Source organism: Oryzias latipes, chromosome 13, assembly GCF_053564925.1.
Source record: "Oryzias latipes strain Hd-rR chromosome 13, Olatipes_Hd-rR_3.1".
Classification (NCBI taxonomy): domain Eukaryota; kingdom Metazoa; phylum Chordata; class Actinopteri; order Beloniformes; family Adrianichthyidae; genus Oryzias; species Oryzias latipes.
Window position 1 is genome coordinate 27431136 of NC_136249.1, and position 15568 is coordinate 27446703.

Genomic DNA, 15568 nt, shown 5'->3' on the forward strand with positions numbered 1-15568 from the left:
TGCTTTGATGGAGTGTCGAATGCACATTTCTTCTTATCACACTGAAGCATCTGCTTCCCCAATAATCCACAAGCCCTGTGGTGGCCTTCTACTAAGGCAAACGTGCATGCACAGCACTAAATTGTGGTGACTACATTCGATTTATATCAGTCTAATTTCTTTAAATCCAATTTGTATTTCAATCTACTGCCTTCTAATCACTTAAACCTCAAGTCTCCATCTGGTCGCCCTTTTCTAGTGGAAATGAACCCAGCAAATGTTTCTAAAAAACAGTTGTTCTTAGTGCTAGAAAAACCTTAAGGTTTAGTGAGCTGAGGGCCAGACTTCCTTTGTGATTTTCCTGAGTTCAGATTTGTCTTGTACGGAGGTAGTAAAAGTTAAACACAGATCCATAAGATGTGGAATATAAAGCTGCCTCATAAATCTTGATAGTGGACATTTTTAAGACATTTCCCTTTTGTAAGTGCACAATGAAATGTTATTTTTGTACAAATTTAGTGCCTAATCTATAGGTACCCCTAATGTGCCCCATCCAGTAAGATCACACAGCCGCTTGTTAGAAACAAAGCCAACACTAAAGTCAAAGTCAATTTTTTTTTGTTTCCTATCAGGCACCTTTTCCCACTCTCTTTGCGGCAAATGGGCTTTCTGTTGCCCTTTTAATGCGATCATTGCTGCTGTGTAATCAAGTGCTCTCTGAGCTGAGGCGAGTGCACTTCACTGGGTCTCAGGGCACACGCTCCAATCAAAACGCTGCATTTCCCCCTGTTTGCAATAACATCACCATCACTTTTCCCTACTGCAGCACAGTCATTCTCTCTCGGAGGCAACTGGAGAATAAGCAAACATGTAAGCGTCCAGACATGGCTGAAATCTGAGAGGTAACCGAGCCAGAAGCAGCAACCTTTGTGCAATTTTATTTTCAAATTTTCCTCATGCAAAGTTTAAGTTTTACAACAGTTACAAACATATTACCATACAATAAAATGTAACTTTATTTAGTATTTGACTCATGTATTTTGAACAGACTACCCACCTGGAGGTGGTATTTTGTATTATAGGTGTCACATTTTTACACACGTGAGCAAGGTCAGTCCTTTGATGATCTTTTTGTAATTATTTTTATTAGCTCCCCTGAGAAATTCTAGCCCACCAACCAAATCAATACCCACAGTAGTCAGAAGCAGGACATAAAAAGGAACGGCTCCCAAATGAGATATTAGTTATTCTGCTAACAGGCATGTGCTGATCACAGGTAACCAACAGCAACCTCAGAGCAAGGCAGGATGTTCCAGTCGCTGCAGTTTCATTAAGAAGGAAGAATCAAACATGAAAACCAAGATCCACGCTGATATGCATTTACACTTCATTTTTTTAAATAAACACAAAACCCAGCAAAAAACAGACAGCTTAACAAGAACACAAAATAAATTATAGACATATTGTACAGAGGAATATCATCCACTTAGGCTATGTTCACACTGCAGGCAGGAACGACCCAATTCCGATTTTTTTGCCCATATGCGACCTGTATCTAATCTTTTCATGACTGTCTAAACGACACAAATCCGATCTTTTCAAGTGCGACCCAGGCTACTTGGGAATGGTATCCGATCTTTTAAAATGCGAACTCCGTCTGAACGGCCAGACCACATGTATCCGACCCGTATGTCATCGATACGCTACAAACGTCATAATTCTGCGTTGAAGTAGGCGGGAACGAGAACATAAACATCAACCATGGTGGACGATGGTGCTGAGACCAGTCAGTGGAAGGGAAGTGAGGTCACCGATTGGATTAATATTTGGGGTGACAGCTCTATTCAGGCCTGGTCAGAAGCGCGGGGGACAGAAGGCGGATCCTCCTTCGGGGTTCACTTCCCCGTTCGGACCCTCAGATTCTCCAGAGCAGGTTAATAAAGAGTCAATAGCAGTTCTGTTGGGCGCTGCATACGCTCTCTCCTCTCTCTTACACACACACGTGTGTGGCCCCAGCACATACACATCCCCATTCCACAACAGTGGGTACAGACAATCCTTGCTCCAATGCCTTCTTAAATTTAGAAGATTGCAATAGTGATGGCTCCTTTGTGAAAATGAATTTAATAATGCAAAAAGAGCTCCGCTGTTGACAACACTGTTGTTGACATCCATTGTTAACGTTAGCTACTTCCGCAAACAACGAGTGACGTAGTTCACCGTCGAGTACGCTTCTGCGCATGCGGGTCACTTCTGGGTCATTTCACGGTCACACATGAGATCACAAAAGTTCGCATTTAATTGGAAATGTGAACGGCCTTGCAAAAAAAAAAAATCTGAATTGGTCATTAAGCCGTGCAGTGTGAACGTAGCCTTAGTTAGCTTCTTCCATCTTGATTTGTTTCTTAAGCCTTAGCTGCAACTGCCCTTACGGGGGGATATGTGCTGTCTGCAGGGGAAAAATGGGCAAACTTTTCATTATTTCAACACCCCAAAATCCTGTGCACAGTGTTGAAAGTCCATCAGTGCTGCGCAAGTGATAAGTGCACACCCCTTGCGTGCTCCTTAAACGCAACCTGGCACTAATGCTACATTCACACTGGGCTCAGAAAGTGTTGCGTTCATGCAAAACTGTGCAGATTTTTAAGTCAGTTTTCGGGTTCAAGAATGTGTGGCCACTGAATATGTTTTGAAAGTTAAACCAGTTGAACTTTGACCAATTGAGGACTTTAACTTTATTAGGGATGTATGGGTAGCGTTCCTTTTAATTCATGGAAGTGCCAACCATTTCTAAATAGATCAGGAGACTAGAGAGTGGCGTAAGGGCACTGTACAACAGCATTACCTGTTTGTCATAAATGCATGAAACATAAGTTTCCCTTACAAATACTTCACGATACATTTACCACACGCATGACAATGATACAATGACCATTTTTATGACGTCCATTGAGGTGCCTGCATGAGCGACAAGGGAACAGCAAGAAACACCTACGCTCCTATTATCATGTGGCCACATCTGTCTATGACCCTCCAAGGGCCAGGATAACCCAAAAACCTCCAGCACCCATCTAGATCAACCCCCATAAGGGTGCATGTGATTAAGGCTTTAGTATATAGAGCTTTTTGCAAACCGTATCTATGTCTATTACACTTGCTCTCCATCCTCTCTTCTTCACTCAGCATTCGGCTGACAGAAGCATATCTGTCATGCCATCTGAAGGGAAATCTAAGAGAACAGCAAGGCAAACTGAGGGTGGTGAAAGAATGATGTTAATGGTAGTTCACGCCTCAGCACTGGTCTGCCAGGACACCTTCAAGCAGTTGGATCTGCACCCGAAATCCATCTTCTTTACTCCAGAGTGTCAGTGACAGAGGACAGCATGAGTTCAAATCAACCCCAACACCAGGGTGTACCCTACCAACCACACAATCTTCACAGCCAGACAGAAGGTGAAGTGAAAAGTGTTTGCAGGTGAATTTGCTTCCACTTCAACCGGTGGTAAAAAAAAAATTACGGTACTTGGAGAATTTTGGGTAGTTAGCTCCCAAGCTCATACTGATGGGCTCTGTTCCACCTCAGTGCTCTGCATACTGCCACCTCCTTTCTCCTGCTTAAGATCTATACTCAGAAAGCAAACAGAGGGGTAATTCTATGAGCTCCTCTCAATGCATCCATGCTTGACTCCAACAAATATCAGATAGAATTCCACTCTTGAGTGTATTTTGGGCAGTGCAAGGAGGGGGTCGTATTGACTTTGCATCTGGATATTTGCCCTCCCCCTCCTTCATACAGAAAGAAAAATATAAATAGATAACTGTGGGAAAGAGGATATCTGATTTGCTGGAAAAAAAAGATGATTTGCTTAAGTTTGTGCTTCATTTTTTAACAAACAGCACTTTTCAGAATTTTCCATTTCTATCCTGCTATCATCGACTAAGAGTAAAGATTTGACCAAATCTTTCAAAAGATTTGAGCAAAATATTGAATCAGAAATAGTATGTTAACAATCAGTTAAGAGCTCATAGTAATATAAAAATGATGAGTCATATTTGGCACGATTATTACATACAGTAAGGCTGCCTCTGTGGGTCTGTTAGGATGCATGTTAAATCGTTAGTGTGTGATGCAGATTAAATGATTCCTGACGACAGGACCACTCAGCTACAAGTTCATCACTTTCTCTTTCCCTCTACAACCTTTTATGGACTTTGTTGTTGTTGTTTTTTTCTTCTCCACACTTTATTCTCAACATGAACAGTTGTGTAACATGAATGATTCCCCATATCACCAGATATTGCGATAAAAATCACTATTGCACTATTTTTGAAGAAAACATATGATAGTCGGGCAGGTTTCTCATCGCAACTCGATGAATGTGCGTTAGATTAAATAAGCAAAAGGGTGATTTTGTTGCTCCCTGCAAGATACACCAGTTTCTCTGTTATGTGTACATGAATGTAAACACAGCTGGCTCCAAAATTAGATTACGTTCAACTGTGGGCACCTCTGAACACCTTGTACTAAGGGAAGTACAAAGAAATGAATGGTATCAATTGATTCTCCCTCAAGCATTGTAATCCTTTTACCTGCATTGCTGTGTTGCCGCTGCAGATTGAACTGATGTAAAAAAAAGAAGCTCTATCACTGGGGAGGAGAAGAAAGCCTTCAGGTGCTTATAATACTCTGTGCTGAGAGGTGATAATTGAGGGTGTGCCATGAGTGCTGACCTTTAGTGACCACACAGCAGTCGTCTTTGCAGTCAACACCTCCAGTCACTCAAACAGTCCTCCAGTCCATGTGTGAACATGAGGAATATGAGCACACTCCACCAGGATGATGGACTAACACAACACAGCTATATAATTAAATTGCTTTTACAAAATACGGGTTTTGTTTTTCAAGGAACCACAAAGGGGGTCAAGACGAGATTTATTAAATTTCAATGCTACGGGACACTTCATCTGGTCCTGCATAGGGCTCTCGGGTTGAAGGTTTGAGCAATAATTTCTTGAAAGACTCATTCAATTCACCAAGGCCCATAAACCCACACAAACACAAAACAAGTCTTTGATGTTATTAATAGTTTTTCCCAAGTGTTCGCTCATGTGCACTCACTACATTAAGTAGTTTTAAAGCAGGTCTGTGCTGTTGGGTTCCTCAATAACAAATGGTTATAAGCAACTCCCCTGCAAAAAAATAAATAAAAATAAAACCATCACCCAACTGGAAGCTCACAGAAACTGTTCAGACATTTGGGGTGTGATTGCTTTTTTCCCTATCAGGCACAACATTTGTGACACCTGGCTGATGCTCCGTTCCACACTGAGACTTTGACGCAAAGCAAGTCTCACCAGGAGTCATTAAACACAGTAAATCAACTCCCCATGTGTCATGGTGGCTTAGATAAAAAGTCAGTAGGAAGAAGTGTTTTTTGGGGGAGGTGGAGAGGGATAGTTTTTTTTTTTTTTTTTTACATTTGCAAGTAAAACGAAGAATAAAAAACATTCCTAGTTCCTGGAAGAAGATTCACAGTAGTAAGTCTTGCAGTCAGGTGGCAGTTTGACATCAATATATTGAGTCTGAACACAAAATAGAATTGGATGTTTAGTTGGTTACAGGAGAAACATAGTAGAACAGATCTTTGGACTGAGCCTGGGATGAAGGTGGAGGAATATTTTCTTTCAGTGCAAAAAACTCTGAAAACGTTGCTGCTGTACTGAATCACATCTGTATGATAGGTATGGTCACATGGTTTCACTGAGAGAGCTCAGCTATTGTCCATTCAAGACTCAGGAGAGAAATCTTTTTTAAATGTAACTCTTTCCTAAACGGTTAGCCTGAACAACAGCTGTACATTAAATGGTAATTAGAGTATAGTTATGTTGTGCTTTACTTCCTTCTTAAAAGCCCCTGTGCCTTTTACAGTCACACTCCCATTCACCCAAACACTGTCGCCAACTATAACCACCAGGAGCAAATGTGGGATTCAGTGTTTTGCCCAAGGACACTGACAGATGGGCAAGCAAGGTGGAGCAATATTGCAACCATCCCTGCAATATTTCGATCAGAGGTCAACCACTCTACATCTGCACCACATCCGCCACATGACTGAGAAGATAAAAACTCATGAGAAATTCATCCATCTATTTCATGATCCTAGTGAATCCATTTTGAGGTTGCAGGGCTGCCAGAGCCTGTCCCGAGTTCCGACTACAGTCTGGTGACCTGTCCAGGTGTACACCCTGGACAGGTCACCAGACTATTGTTGTGCAACATAATCACACACATGCTAGTGCTGCATAATATGAGTAAAGCTTGCAACGTCCAATTTCTGTGATCAATATCGTCAACATAGGAGCCAGGCATTTCACATAAAAGGGCTCCATCCGATTAATCAAATGTCTAAAGGGCTCTATTTGATTTGTTAAATACTTCAAGCCGCCATGAGATTGTTCCATCATGTGTGGAAACATTTAAGTCAACAGTTTATCAAAGTTTAAGCCGTCTTTTCCAATAAGCATATCCCACTGGCTGATATTATGATAACGATAAATGTGTGATTTATTGTGCAGGCCATATACCCACACACGTTCCCATAAGGACAATTTAAAGCCACCAAGTGACTTATGAAGGATGTTTTAGGACAGTGGGAGAAAGCGTCCGGAGGAAGCCCACAAGAAGAACATGCAAACTTCACACAAAATCCCAGCCAGGATTCGAACCAGGGCCTTTTGTTACTAAGCGAGAGTGCCAACTGTGCAGCCCAACATGAGACAATAATGCTGAAAGTATATTTACTCAAGACTCGAAAATTCTATTGAAATAAATGTGTCCGGTGTAAACTACAGTTCCAATTTTCTCTCACTTTTCTCACCGTGGGATGCTTCTCGGTGTGTTTACAAAGTTTGGCCTTGCAAGCATCAGTTTAAATCATCTAGCTGCATGCTCTGCAAGTCACTCAACCTTGACATCTTTTCTGCCTTATCTGAGGTAACCCTGACACAGGTGACATGAGGCAGATGCGAGGGCAACTGAAAACACTTTACACAAACACTTCCCAGGACAACATTTCAGAGCAGAGTGCAACATGAACACACAGATAAGACAAACATGTCATCCCTCTAAAAGGTTTAAAAGCTTGCTTGTGTTCTGTTCAGTCCTGTTCTTCACTAAACGTGTGCATGGAAAAAGACACGTATCCCATTGATGCACAGTCGGTTTCACAAATAGCAATGATGGGTTCGTTTACTACAGTCAAATCATCGAGGACTAAATAAAGGTAGTTGGACTTTTTGCTGGCCTCTCACAAGTGTTTTGGAAACAGCGGCTCTGGGAAAAACAGAGAATAGATTATATCCATACCCTGTGAACTCTAATGGAAAGAACAGGTGTGTCCTATCCATGTACAGGTGTGTGAGACAGGTGAAGGCACTTAGAAATGGCTTTCACCAAGAGTCAGTTTGCTCAATTCATGCAACCACTCCTCCCCCTTCCCCCCTTATAATTTTTCACTATACAGCCCCATCACAGGTGTAGCCCCCTCCCATTCGGTGTTTGAATTCCACCCTCATTGACAGCAACAAGGACAAGATTCTTGCACCGAGATAGTGTGTGGGTACATGGGACACAGGAAGGGAGATAGGGTTGAGAAGTTCAAGAGCATAAAAATAATATAAGGAAAGATACATGGCAGCTATTTATTTGAAATGAACCTGTTTTTCCTTGTTATAATCTCTCACACTTGCTTTTTTTCCCCCTGAAGGCAAAACACATCAGAGCAAATTCTATTGTTCAGCTCTGTAAATGATCCAGTCCTGCTTGAGTGATGATGGTATCAGTTTCCATTAAATCTGCTCTCTCTAACAGATTTTGTTTTCAGCAAATGTTAAAGACCTAAGAGAAAATTGTGTTTTAACATGTTATTTCTGCTTTCATGAGTTAGGACATATATAAAAACAATTAAGCTTAAAATGCATTTCTAAGTATTCCTTTATTTAAATTGTAAGCCAGGAGCAGACCCAAAAATCCCATTGGAAAAAGTTTGTAGGTGTGATGTAGACTACTACAGCAAGCCTCCACTCTATTCTGATGCATCCAGTTGTAAACAGATAGATCCATGTGCGTCTTTGTTTTCCTTGTACGGCTGTACGGCTAGCTAGCTCCAATATTGCTTCCCACTTTTGTTGCACCGATATTGTTAGGTTGGGGTTGCGAGTGGGTATAAGCTTGTGGTAGAGTGTAAACAAATGGATATCGGGAAGTAGGAGCAGGCTTACTCTGTGCCAACAGCCCTGCACTAATCTCAGAGGCAAATTTCTGATGATGAACTACTGCCGCTTTGCAGAAACGATGTCCTAGAAAACGACACAGGTTCTTTGATTTTGGCTAAAAATTGCATATTCATGATTAAAAGACCACTGGGAATGCTTTAAAATAGATCAAAAGATGATTGGAGTTGGAATTTAAGAGTACACCATTTGCTTAATCTAAATCATTAACATGTGGTGAAAAAAAGGGGCACGTCAGGTCAGAATTGGTTAATACAGCTGCAATGGCTGCTTCTCTGAGTTATCACACTGACTGAATGAAAGCAACGACATCTCAAATTCTACTTTGGGCTGTTCTGTAGGAGTGGAGTGACTGCTCTGATGCAGAGTGGTTAGGCTACACTTATGACATACAGGAGCTGACAGGCCACATCGCTGATCAAGTTTCACTCATCATTTACATACTTCCAAACCCCCCTACTCCTCTTTTTCCTGCTCATTCACTTCCTGTTATGATAGCCGCCTCCAAGTCTTACATTGTTTTTGATGTTAATCACATTATAAGCAGCAGTGCTGAGTGCTGCAGAGGAAAATGACTTCTCTGACAGTGATGAGACCATGCGAGGCAGTGAAGAGGAGCGTCTCATACATCTCAGATGAAGCTTCACCATTATAGGAACCCTATTCCAGAAAATGAAGCACAATTACAATAACATTCCCTAAACGGTGCCAGCTCAAGCAGAACAATCACATTTGGGTTGAGACATCACGACGACTCTTCTTACACAATGACCTCAGCTCGCCTCATCGCTCACTTAGACTATTTTAATCCAAGCTTACTTTCCATTATAGGCCAGTGCTTTAAACCCCTTTTCATTTAATCATACTCATCAAACAAGCTGCCCTGCTTCCGCGTCGGATGGTAATAAACATCACTGATGCCATCTTTCTTTAAAAGACTGTTTAAATACTATTCCCTCTCTTTTTTTTTACTTTATGGAACTTGTTCCCTTTCTCCCTACCACTGGTTTTACACACACACACACACACACACACACACACACACACACACACACACACACACACCCACACACACACACACCCACACACACACACACACACACACACACAGTCCAGGTTTGAGTTTCTTTTGACTCAGCATTAGTGAAACCACATGCCCAGCAGGCGGATGAAGGACCGCTCACTATGTGCCCTTTCACGTCTCTTCTGTCCCATCGACAGCTTGAAGTTGGGCCATGTTTCAGCACCCAGGATGGATGTGATGTCACCAGCCCCTACATCACCCACCAACATGTAGGAGACCTATGAATAGCAGAAGGTCAGGAGTGCATGTTCACTATGCAGAGCACGCTTTAATCCACTGTTAAACTCAGAACTGAGGAGTTTGGGATAACTGGGCAGCTTCCAGGTGTGGTATTCTTGGAAATGTTTTCCACTCCAAACCACCCTTTGCTTACAAGCCACCCTGTTTTCAGGTCACTTCATAAAACATCTCTATCTAAGCCCAGTTTCTGTCTCTGTCAGTATAATATAACCTCTTCTTTCCTCTCATTCCTGCTGCTTGTATTAATCACAGAGCACTAAACAGTGACTGACGCCATTCACAAAGCTTGGCTTTTGTTGCCTGTGCTGCCCAGTGAATACAACTTCAGGCCTTTTTTGTGTGCCAGAGCAGACTGTTAGAAGAAGCTCCTCCCTCTCCGAGGACCTTCAGATTACCTCTTAAAAAGCTGAGTGATGGGTGAGCTTTGCTGGGATGTAGGTGAAGAGCAAAGGAAAGGGGGAAGGAGGGTGACAGGCTAATGACTGGGAAGATCAACTGCCCTCGGGGAGATCTGCAATCTTTCCTTGTGGCCAGCTTGCAATGCCATCCGCCACTGCTTAGCAACTGTGGCTTTGGCTGAACAGAGAGAGACGTGAAGAAAAGTAGCAGATAAAGGAAGCAAAATCCCAGCAAAAAAAGAGACTTGATTTGCTGATTGCAGGAGGCTTCAACACTGAACTAAACTTGCAGCTGTGAAGAAGAACAAAAGCAAGAGCTGACAGGTGAAAGAAAAGAAAATATGGGACTTTACAGGCCTTTTCATCCAAAGATAACACAATCCCTTCCTTACATACACCTAAGCAAAACAAACTACACAAAGCAAACACACACTTGAATCATCGCCCTCAAATGATGATTTAATGTCCCAGCATGCGATTTGTCAACACTGGCCTTTTCTCATGCAATGACAACAAGGCTCTTATTGTCTGCAAGCTTGGAGTGTAACAACACTATGGAAGTAGCTCTAAAATGACAGCAAACCAGCAGTTTTGGAGAGCAAAGCACGTCAGGCTGGATTTTCATTCCACAAGTCAGAGAGGTTAGGCCCATCCCTGTTATGCTTTCTGTCCCCTTATCTGTCCCATTTAATGAGTGCTGCTTGTGAGTCAGCGCTGTAAAGGAACTGATTTTGAAATTCCACCTTGTAACTAGACCTGCTGTAGGCTCACAGAACCGACACTTCACACTATTACCATGCTGACGAGGCATTTGGGGGAAGACGGGCTCAGACTTTTGGGTGCAGCAGAGAATTAGGGTCCATGTCATTGGTCAGTTTGACCCAAATTTTAAATGCAAATCAGGAAATAGAAATGACCAGAATGCAGTAATATGACACTGATTTAAGTAAAATCAGACTGTGTTTCAAGCTCTAATTTTTGAAGTGAAAACTTGTACCAAAAACACATTTAATAGGGTAATGAGTAAATTTACTTTCGTCATTAACTTTTTGTTTGTTTGTTTTTGCACTAATTATGACATTTATAATAAACTTGTTTGGCATAAGAGCCCCATACAATAACAATATCCTTATAATATTTGAAAAAAAAATATTGTTTAATAAAGTTATCTTTTTTGTCAAAATATGCATGATGGTTAATAGTTCTAAGTGGAGAAAATCATGATTTTTAAAAACCGCAGAAATCAGCATTGTATCTCTGCATGAAGGAGCTGTTGATCTTAGCTGGTTTGGTTATGTCTCTGAATTTGTTAACTGAACAAATCATACAAATAACTCATCTGTGATCAAAATGTGTAAATCTTGACTTCATTAGTACATTTTTTGACGAAAACTATTTCTGGTAACTTATTAATTTATGCCACTATACTCCGGTATGAAAAAGTACAGAAAAGTATCCAATCTGTGCAAAATTATTAATTTCCATTCAATTAAAAGTGAAGTTTACCGCAAAAACACGTGTCTGGCAACTTACCATCAACTTGTGAATATAGGAATCCACTAACAAGGATGAATGCTAGTGGACCCATACTAGCATATTAAAACATCCACGGCGGGCGCAGAAAATCTCCAATTCTCTGCGTGGGAGATGTGTCCAAATGACGGTCAGGTCCACTCCGCGTCTCCGGGAGTGATGGGCAAGTGCTGGACTGCCCTACTTGCTGACAAAAGCCAGTTTAAATGTCCAAAAACAGACAGGATCCATTTAACAGCAGTTCAACCCGAAGCTGCTCGGGGTGTGAACATCCGAAGCTTAAATCCAAACTCTCGCGCTTTGGAGTATTATCCCTCTTCGCGCCGCCAGCTCATCCGCAATCTGTGCTGTTTTTTTCCTGATATGACCCACTGAACGAGCAAAAGCCCACTGAGTCTGAGAAGAGAGATACTCAAGTCCACGCGCGTAAAAGGCAGCGCACGAGCTCTGCACTTCTCCGCAGGTCCTGTCTTTCCTAAAAGAAGCGCCTCTGGCACCTTTAGATCTTCTGTGATTTCTCCATAGTTCAGACGACAGCTAAAGTGAGAGTCCGCCTTAAACTTCCAACAGAGACACCAAAAGTTGCTTCTCTAAGACGAGAACCGGCTCCTGGAAAACGCATAGCGTTAAAAAAAATAATCTGCTACATGACATTTGTTTCTGGGTTAAAAGCAGCTCGGCCACTAGGAGCGCACGGTCTCTGCGCAACGGCACAGCCCGGCACACTGCGCGGAAACCACTAGACCTGCTGCTTCGAAACACGGGTCCGATCCCCAGGACAAAAACGGGAGGGGGGGGGGGGGTGGCAGTGTGAAGCGATCTGAACTCACAGGGGGAGATTGGATCTCAGTCCAAATCTCCCCAAGGCTGTGATAATAAAGACTTCTATCCCAGACGGGGACGCAGCGCAGAGCAAACCCATAAAAAGCCATTTGCATGTTTACATATCATTTAGGCTGCGCACAGGCTGAATGGTGAGCGCATGAGGCCATTGTTCACCACACAATATGAGCACTAAACTCATTAAGATTACAGGCAGTTATCTAAAAAAATCCACAGATTAACTTTATTTACTGTGAAACTCTGCTAGGTGTAACATTAACACCTTCAAGCTATGAAAACGAAAACAAGAAGATGCAGAGCCAGAGAAGGCAGATCAAGATAAGGAAATAATTAGAAAGTTACGCGTGTAATGGAGCTATAATCCCAGAATATGCTGCCTCCACAAATGACGAAAAATAATCCGGATTGTGGAGCTGAGATAGAGAAGATGAACAAATATGATCTGTATCACATCAGAAATCAATGACCAACCTCCTGTAGAAAACAGGACAGACATTCTCCCTATTAACAATTAAGACATAAATCTTCAGTGTGAAATCTACTGGATACGGCACCTGGAGGCCGGAATTCAACTAAAATAAAGTTTTCAATCATAAAACATTATGTGGACAATACGAGTGATAATGTAAAATCACAGATGTAAATGTTTATGTTCTGAGATGACAGGGTGGTTGGTGTGGTGTGAGCTGCCAGCAGTCCTGTCCAGCCCATGGGCTCCAGCTTGACAAAGGCTGAGCTGTGAGCTCCCCCTACTGGTGTCAGATGCAACAAATGACAACTGTTCAGGTTGGAATAAAGAGAAATAGAGACTAGCAGATACAAATCCAGGACTAAAAACAATTCTGTGAAGCAAATGTGACTTAAATACTACTGAAAACAAAGTATCAATGTCTAGGTTCTGGCGAGCCTAAAAACACTAAATTAAATGTACCTGAACATGTATCACAACCTTAAGGCCCCAATGAATAATATTAGTGAAGAAAGATTAGACATAAAAAAGAATACATCTTACCCCATCTTAAATATCCATTTAACATAGGTAATTAAAAAAAAAGTTATTTCGTGTTTCTATTAAAATGTTGGTATCAAAAATTATTTATGTGGCTCATGACCAAATTACGTTCCATCCATCCATCTTTTAAGCCCGGTATTCCCATTTGGGGTCAAGGGTTTGCTGGAGCCTACCCAGACTCTGTTGGCGTTGGTGGGTTACACACACACATATATATACACACATAATATATATGTATATATTAAATATAACAAATTTTCTACTAATGGATTCTATTAAATCCATCAAAATACTGCTACTTTGGTCACTTTGTTTGCCCTTCCAAGGTGTTAGCTGTGTTCTCAGTAAATCTATGGGTCAGTTATGAAAAATAGGAAGTTTAATAACCTATTAGAGGTCAGGGGAGATCGGATGAACAGTATTAGTGGAGCAAACAGTTTGTTGGGCTGCATTACAGTAAGAATCAAAAGCTTAGTTTCTCCTGTTAATAACTGCTGAAATCAGCAGAAAGCATGCTAGCTGCAGTTTGATAGCATAGATCATTAAAGAGGTAAGTGTAGAAATGTAGAATGTAGAAATTTGTAGAACATGTAGAAATTTCCACTGTGTTTTTGAACCTACAATATACACTTACCAGCCACTTTATTAGGTACACCTTGCTAGTATCGGGTTGGACCTCTTTTGCCTTCAGAACTGCCTTAATCCTTGGTGGTACTGGAAACGTTCCTAAGAGAGTCTGGTGTATGTTGACATGACAGCATCACGCAGTTGCTGCAAATTTGTCAGCTGTACATCCATGATGCCAATCTCCCGTTCCACACCACATCCCAAAGGTGCTTTATTGGGTTGAGATCTGTTGACTGTGGAGGCCATTTGAACTTACTGTCATGTTCAAGAAATCAGTCTGGGATGCTTCCAGTTCTATGATGTGTTATCCTGCTGGACGTGGCCATTAGAAGAGAAGGGTACAGTGTGGTCAGAAAGGGATGGACATGGTGAGCAACAATATTCAGGTAGGCTGTGGTGTTGTAACCATGCTCAGTTGGTACTAAGGGGTCCAAAGTGTGCCTAGAAAATATACCCACACCATAACACCACCACCACCAATGTTTTTCCAATCTTTTATTGTCCAACTTTGGTGAGTCTGTGTGAACTGTAGCCTCAGTTTCCTGTTCTTAGCAGACAGGAGTGGCACCTGTTGTGGTCTTCTTCAGCTGTAGTCCAACTGCCTCAAGGTTGGATGTGTTGTGAGTTCATAAATGCTCTTCTGCAGACCTCGGTTGTAACCAATGGTTAGTTGAGTTACTGTTGCGTTTCTATCAGCTGGAACCAGTCTGGGCACTCTCCTCTGACTTCTGATCAACAAGGCATTTTCGCTCCCAAAACTGCTGCTTACTGGATGTTTGCTCTTTTTCTGACCATTCTCTGGGTGAAAAACCCAGTAGATCAGCAGTTTCTGAAATACTCAGACCAGCTTATCTGGCACCAACAACCATGCCACATTCAAAGTCACTTCAATCACTTTTCTTCCCCATTCTGATGCTTGGTTTGAACTTCAGCAGATCGTCTTGACCATGTCTACTTGCCTAAATGCCTCGAGTTGCTGCCATGTGATTGGCTGAAAATAAATGCATTAATTGCATTAATGAACAATTGAACAGGTGTACCTTAACAAAGTGGCCAGTGAGTGTATATTTCCACCAGAAAATATCAAAGGTAAAGTAGAAAGGTTTGACAGTCACATTTTCCAGCTACTATGTTAGCTCATAACCGGCCCAGCTGTAATCTTACAGTATTAAGATTTACATGCATGGAAACCTTGAAGTGCCAGTGAAATATGTTTAGTTTATTTGTTTGTGAATCTTTGTTGACATGTTTGGACTTATAGAAGTGTGTTATTAGGTTGTGTTTAGTCAATAACGTCTCCCCCCTCCTGCAATATTTTCTTTATGCTACTATTTTGCCCAGAATTCCCAGAGGTTTATTCTCATTGAATTTGTAGAGGTATGTTCAAAACCTGTGGAGAATTGTCTTTCAAATGAGACCATGTTTAAGTTCATATTTTGAAGGTATAAAAAAGAATTGAGGCAAATACTGTATGCATTGTTCTCTCTGCATGTTTACTATTTGGAATAAGAACTTAGAGTTTTTCTGGTCTTTTGCATGATAGCAATTCTTCTTACAACC

At 41.6% G+C, this 15568-nt stretch overlaps 1 protein-coding gene across 18 annotated transcripts in view; it reads right to left on the bottom strand.

Annotated features, from left to right (window-relative positions):
* Nucleotides 1-15568, bottom strand: part of robo2 (roundabout, axon guidance receptor, homolog 2 (Drosophila)) — a 281917-nt gene that overhangs the window by 155488 nt on the left and 110861 nt on the right. For 5 of the 18 annotated variants that reach the window (XM_078929650.1, XM_078929645.1, XM_078929646.1 and 2 more), the window contains exon 1: nt 11527-12418. The exons of the other annotated variants lie outside the window; for them this stretch is intronic. In XM_078929650.1, coding sequence (XP_078785776.1) covers nt 11527-11581 — 55 coding nt within the window. In that variant the 5' untranslated portion in view covers nt 11582-12418. Of the gene's footprint in view, nt 1-11526; nt 12419-15568 lie in introns of those variants that run through there. 18 annotated transcript variants of the gene reach the window in all.